Source organism: Dasypus novemcinctus, chromosome 6 (assembly GCF_030445035.2).
Source record: "Dasypus novemcinctus isolate mDasNov1 chromosome 6, mDasNov1.1.hap2, whole genome shotgun sequence".
In the NCBI taxonomy this organism is placed as follows: Eukaryota; Metazoa; Chordata; class Mammalia; order Cingulata; family Dasypodidae; genus Dasypus; species Dasypus novemcinctus.
The window spans coordinates 55,310,924-55,317,933 of NC_080678.1; the positions used below are offsets into that span (position 1 = coordinate 55,310,924).

The following is a 7,010-nucleotide window of genomic DNA, read 5'->3' on the forward strand; positions in this document are numbered from 1 at the left end:
TTCCCTTTCCCCTTCCCTTTCCTTCCCTTCCCTTCCCCCCTTCTCTCCACCACCCTGCTTTCTTTGCTGTCTGTGTCCATTTGTTGTGTGACCATCTGTGTCTTTTTCTCTTTTTCTCTTCTCTTCTCATTTTCTCCTCTAGGATTCACAGGGCTTCGATCCTGGGAACCTCCAATGTGGAGAGAGGTTCCTTGTCATTTGCGCCACCTCATCCCCTTGACTCTCCCCTTCGACTCTCTTTTTGTTACATTATCATCTTGCTGTGTGGTTCACAGTGGGAGTGTTTGGCTCACCATGTGGGCACTGGCTCACCACATGGCACGCCTTTTACCAGGAGGCCCCCGGGTTCGACTTGGGTCCTCCCATGTGGTAGATGGAAGCACAATCACTTGAGCCACTTTCACTTCTGCCATCATCTTTTAACATGATCTTTTTCACAATTTCAATTGAGTCCACAAATATCTTTTTTTTTTTAAAAGATCTATTTATTTATTTATTTATTTCTCTCCCTTCCTCCCCCCACCCCAGTTGTCTGTTCTCTGTGTCTATTTGCGGCATCTTCTTCTTTGTCCGCTTCTGTTGTTGTCAGCGGCACCGGGAATCTGTGTTTCTTTTTGTTGAGTCATCTTGTTGTGTCAGCTCTCTGTGTGTGCGGCGCCATTCCTGGGCAGGCTGCACTTTCTTTCGCGCTGGGCAGCTCTCCTTACGGGGTGTACTCCTTGTGTATGGGCCTCCCCTACATGGGGAACACCCCTGCCTGGCACAGCACTCCCTGCGCGCATCAGCACTGCACGTGGGCCAGCTCCACACGGGTCAAGGAGGCCCAGGGTTTGAACTGTGGACCTCCCACGTGGTAGACAGACGCCCTAATCACTGGGCCAAGTCTGCTTCCCCACAGATATCTTTTGAAGATTCATGGGCAGAGCATAATGCTTGGTACAGTATGAGAAAGGCATAGAACATACACATCCAATGACCTAAACATTTAGTAAGCTATCAAATATATTTTGTGGAAATAAAAGCTGTTTAAAGAAGCACATCAATTGAGTCAATACTAGATAGAAATTGATTTTATTTTGTCACCCTACATTTTTTACCTACTTTTTCAACAACCTCCATGATGTGGAGAGGATGACTGACAGATTTTAATGGATCCATTTCCCTGCAATGATAGCATTTGTATATGGTACACAAACTTCTCTCCTGGTGCTCTGCCTGTGCAGGGAAGGCTGAGAAGCTCGTTCAGTTCTTCAGCATCCTGCAAGGTAGGAGGTGAGAACCTGGAAAAAGGTTGAAGCCATGCCTTCTAGGTCTTGCTGCACAGAGGGCTTTATGTAATTAGCTCCTGGAGATTATCCTAACAGGCTTAGGGATAGAGGATGGAAGCCCAAAGAATGTAAAGAATGGTTTGGTTGGTGGTGGGGCTCATGGAGACAGTCCTGACAGCAAACCTAAGAACTAAGCCCAAGTTAAGCAAACCTCTAGCCACCCACCTGAAAAATCTGTAAGACATCAAAAGCATCCAAGCATGGAAACTGTAACCATAAGAAAAGGATGGCCTGTGCTGAAAGGCAATTTGTGGGTTGACCTAATTTCCTTTGAGGACAAATTAGAATAATTTAAAAGCGGAATTCCTTTGTAATCCTCAAAAAATGAGTTCCCTAGTCCCTCTTCGCTACATGACTGAGCCCCACACAGCTCAAAGGCAGGTCCATCTTTACAAGAAAAAGAAGAAATTCCTGGGTTACCACTTTTAGAAGTGGAGTGGAAACAGTATATAGAGGATGTAGCCTAGAAAGGACAGGTTGTCTAACTGGAAGAAAACAAAGAGTAGGGAGGCCAGAGGCCTGAATTGCACCTGTATTTTTTATTACCATCTAGATATCAGCATTAGAAAAATCCTTCCTCTTTCCTTTTTTGAATTGACTGTCAAGACGCTCACAGTTCCTTCTGAACCATTTTCTCATCAGGCAAAGCAGAATATGATATTCCAGGCTCCTGGGGTTTAAGAAAAAAAAGCACTACTCTATGTCCAGAGACTACTGTCTCAGGACTGTGGGGAATTGGCATCTAAGGAATATCTGTGTATTCTACCAGTGGTGCCCACATACCAACTGAGAAGTTCTGATTCATGACTTGGCCTATGTGTGTGTGAATATGTATATATTTATGTATCCTACACATTATAAATTATTATGTTATGAACCCTATGATATGTTTCTAGGCCTATGTATCTTTGTTGTAAGTATTATTTCCTAATAAAGTATGACTGTATTTCTTTTTACATAATATTGATTTTAATTACAAACTCCCTCAGTTATTTTTATGTAAGGTGTGGAGTACAAATTTAAAATATGTATCGTATTTTGTGTATTTACCAAGTGCCAGGCACGATGACTTCACTTTTGTAAACTCAGCGATAAGAATAATACCTACTTCTTGGCAGGGTGGGGATCCCAGCTCTCCTGAGGAGTAAATAAAATCACTTCAGGTACAGCTCGTAGCTAGCGCCTCGCACCTAATAGGCAGACATTACCTGCTGGCTTTGCTATATTATTTTTTCCCATTTAATACTCACGACAGTCTCATGAAATGTCTTCTACTACTACTCCCATTTGGAGGGACAAGAAAACCAGAGCTTGGAAGGAGTGAAGCGCTGGCCACAACCACAAGAAAGAAGAGGCAAAGCTGAGACTGAGAGTGGTCGCTGGCTCCAAAGTTTTGTCCCAAGCCTGTATTCTCTAAGCGCCGTGTGCGTCCCCTGTCAGCCACGCGGTCAAACGCGCGGCTCGTTTATGCTGATCCGGGCGTCTCCAGTACCGACCTCCGTGTGCTCAGCGTCGCCCAGTTCGGGGGCGTAAAAGAGAGAGGATGCGGGCGGCCCCACAGCCGGTTCTCTGGGTCGGGGTAGGTTTTGGGGAAGGGGCTGGAGGGCACGGGGCAGGGTGGCGCCGCGAAGCCTGCCACGGGAAGGTCAGGGTAGCGCGACATCATCTGCTCCTTCACCAGCGTCCTGGGAAACTTCAGGACCGCCCGCATCATTCTCTGGAGAAACAAAGTGAGCGGTTTACTGATTTCATTGCTTGCACCCCAGCCTGAAATGCAGTGGCTTTTTACCCAGACCAGCACCGGCTCTGTGCGTTAAATCTAATTAATTTTTTTAAATTTTATTTATTATTATTTTTTAAATTTAAAAGGAAGCTCTGCAGCCGGGACCGCTTTCCAGGTCCGCTGTGCCCCGGGATTCCCGCAGCTGCTCGTGTGCGCCCCGGGGGCGCCGCGGAGGGTCGACTCTCAGGCTTGGGCTGCGGGACCCACCCAGCAAGTCTGAGCGCCGCGGATTCTCGAGTTTGCGGCGACCAGGGCGGGAAAGGCCGTCTCGGAGACGCTGAGACCGACCGGCCGCTGGTCCTGTTCCATTTCCTGCGCTGATTGCCCCACGGGCGCTCGGGGAACCCGGATCCTTCTGCGGAAGGCGAGTTTCGCCGCTAGTCGCCGCTTGGAGCTACAGTTAAGGCTGCGTAGAGCAGAAAAGATCCGAAATACAGAAGATACATCGCTTTTGAAAGTTTTTTCTTTTTTTCAAAACGCAGTCATGTTTGCGTCTTTATGAAAACACACGTGCAGTTGCGCGCGTTTAAAAGTACAAGTAATTCTTTATTGGTTACCAACGGGGACTTTCCGGTGCTGTTGGAAATAGTCTCTCTTGCTTGGGTTGGTGATGACACAGGCGAATTGAGTTGTCAAAACTGAGGGCAACTCTACACTGAAGATCTGTGCATTGTATGCAAATTGTAAGTCAGTTGAAAAGGACAGAAAATGTGAACTGCACGGATATGAAAAGTTAGCGTGCATATGTAAAAGACCATTCAGGCAGCTTTAAGGGGTGTGTGTTTATAGCCCTGATCATTTGCGGGGTTACCTCCTCATCCAGCTCTGCGCAGCCAGGAAAGGGGGAGAAAACGCAGCTGACATCACTCGGGGCGGGGCCGCGCGTCCCAAGAAAAGCCGGCGGGACACGCGGGCAGCAGCAGCCTGGCCCGGCCCCACCATGAGCCACTGGAACAGCTCCGACGCCCAGGTCCTCTGCGGCTCGGGCCAGCTGTTCCTGCAGCCCCTCTGGGACCGCTTGAGAAGCCGGGGGGCCTTCCTGCAGTCTCCGTTCTTCCCGGTCATCTTTTCCATCATCACCTACGTGGGCTTCTGCCTGCCGTTCGTGCTGCTGGACGCCGTGTGCCCCTGGGTGCCCGCGCTGCGGCGCTACAAGATCCACCCCGACTTCTCGCCGTCGGTGCGGCAGCTGCTGCCTTGCCTGGGGCAGACGCTCTACCAGCACGCGGTGTTCGTGCTGCCCGCGACGCTGCTGCACTGGGCCCGCAGCCCCGCCAACCTGCCCGCCGACGCCCCCGCGGTGCTGGAGCTGACGCGCCACGTCGTGGTCTGCCTGCTGCTCTTTGACGCCGAGTTCTTCGTGTGGCACCTGCTGCACCACAAGGTGCCCTGGCTGTACCGCACCTTCCACAAGATGCATCACCAGAACATGTCCTCTTTCGCGCTGGCCACGCAGTACATGAGCGTGTGGGAGCTGTTTTCCCTGGGCTTGTTCGACATGGTGAACGTGGTGCTGCTCGGGTGCCACCCGCTCACCGTCCTGGTGTTCCACGTGGTCAACATCTGGCTGTCCGTGGAGGACCACTCGGGCTACGACTTCCCCTGGTCCACGCACAGACTGGTGCCTTTCGGGTGGTACGGGGGCGTAGCGCACCACGACCTGCATCACTCTCGCTTTAACTGCAACTTCGCACCTTACTTCACACACTGGGACAAAATGCTGGGGACGCTGCAGTCTGCTTACGCCAAGTAGCTGCGTGCCTGGCAGGGGTGGTGCCCTCTCAGACCCGGGATGGCTGTGCGTTTCACTCTTGCATCAGGAGAAGAACACTAAGCTGTCTTTTTATGCATCAAAAAAGAACATGAACTTCTTAACTGATGGAAACCGTTGTAGATAAAATCTGATCTATTTTTGCTACCTGGCAAGTAATTTATACCATGTTTGTATATCAAAGCAGTTGTATTCTAGGTGTTGAATTCTAGCTCATTTCAATAGCTTTTATTCCTAGATATGAGTTAGATAATCGTTACTGGCATATTTACATCATCTCTAAAATGATTTGTTTGTAGAAAAAGGAATGTCCTACATTTGAAAGTGTCCTAGAATCAGACTGAGAGAATAGATTTTAACAGAGGATCTGGCCTCTGACTTTATTAACTGTGAAATATGTTCCTGCTGGACAGTGACCAAGATTATAGTAATTTTTTCTATTTTTTTCATAGAAATGTATATTTATATGAAAGAAATGTTATTTGTGCTTTAACAAAACATGAACAAAACAAGTTCTGACTCCTGTTTCACCGACGTTTTGACTGATAAAAAGTAAAGAAGGAAGAGGGAGATGGAGTGGGGTGTCCTTTAGAGCCTAGAGCAGCTGTCTATGGGGGTTGGCGTCGTATGGGTGGTTGTAGGCCTGGGTTGTCTGTTTTGGTCTAAAGATTGCACAGAGGGAGAAACAGCAAGTATTTGTATTTCCTATTGTTCTGAATGCTTTTCACTGATTTCTGCCTGGGGCAAGTTATAGACTTGATCTGGAAAGTTTTCCAAAGAGACTAACACTGAGCAGCCATCTAATTGTTTTGTCTGGGTGGAAGGAGCATGCTGGGGGGTGGGGGGTGAGGTGAAGAGAATTAGAAAAAGCACCTTGCTTTGCAAAACAGATAAGTCAAATGTGTGCGTTAGAGTGGTAAGCCTCTTTTCTTGAAGCCAGCATCCTTGGGTAATGCAAACAATCACTGATTTCAGTGGGTCTGCAATCCAAGGATTTTGTATTTTCAACTTTCTTAATTAAGACATCATTCAAAATGCATATCTCTCTTTTAAAGAAAGGAGAGATAATGATGTAGTGAAATCTGGCCCCAGATCCCCGATTCCTCATCTGTTAAAGATGGTTCCAAGATGTTCTCGTGGATTACTCTTGACTGTAAATGTCTTTATAATAGAGCACACATGCGTCACACAGCACACAGTACATCTGGCTGGTGCCTAATTGTTTTCACTTCAACATTTGAATGTAGCTTATTTTGTGGAAAGTTGGAAATTAAGACAGAAAAGTGTAAATAAGGCTGGTTTGTAGCTCAGCCAATTCCTTATGATCCAAACTATCTTTTTTAAGGTGAAGAAGTCCATGTAAAATCCTGGTCTCCACAATCTGCCATTGAGTCTCCTTAGAAATATGTTTAGTCCCTACAGGTGGTTGTTGGAAGTCAGCCAGGCTGCCCAGCTGCTCCCCTGATTCCTCACACCCCCCTGGATGTGCTCCCCTGGCTTCTGTGCTTGAGGTCACCTCCTCATCTGTTAGCACAGGACCATGCTGGTAGCTAAAGATTTCATGCATTGATGGTGTGAGAGTGAAATCCACAGACACAGGAAGTGAGCTCTGAGGGGTCGGTGCTATATTGGGGGCAGTATGTCAATATGAGCAGCCTGCCCCCTGCAGGACCAAGAGGTGCGGAATATACGGAAAGTGCAGCTATTAGTAATTTTGAGCAGCTCCAGGAACCTTGAAGCTGCCCTTTTAAGCTTGGATAATGAGGGTTTTTCACAGCTTACCTTCAGAGACTTTTTCAAAAGTGTGTCATGCTGCCTCACTGTAAAAGGGAGTTTTGGATTTGGGGCAAATTGACCACATGGACAGTATTTGTTTCTCAAAATCACTTCTTATCAGTTTGTAATGCTTTGGGAGGATGGGAGTGAGAGAAAGGAGAGGATGGACAATTTTTCACATATTTGAAACCTAACAATAACAATCAGAGCAACAAAATAATAATAATGAGGAAGTTAAGTGAATTGTTCCATATTATAAAATACTGGGTGTTGGAGCCAGTTCCTGAATTTAGTTCTCATGGTGTCCTTTACGCCTCTCTTATGATCATCACAGCAGCGAGAAAGATGCATT

General features: G+C 47.4%; 1 protein-coding gene across 1 annotated transcript; it reads left to right on the forward strand.

The window, feature by feature from the left end:
- Window positions 1-2,535: 2,535 nt before the first annotated feature.
- On the forward strand, window positions 2,536-5,401 carry LOC101415306 (cholesterol 25-hydroxylase-like). The gene has a single exon (XM_004464542.5). It carries the CDS (start codon window positions 4,052-4,054, stop codon window positions 4,862-4,864), a length of 813 nt encoding a protein of 270 aa, XP_004464599.2. The 5' UTR covers window positions 2,536-4,051; the 3' UTR covers window positions 4,865-5,401.
- Window positions 5,402-7,010: the final 1,609 nt, after the last annotated feature.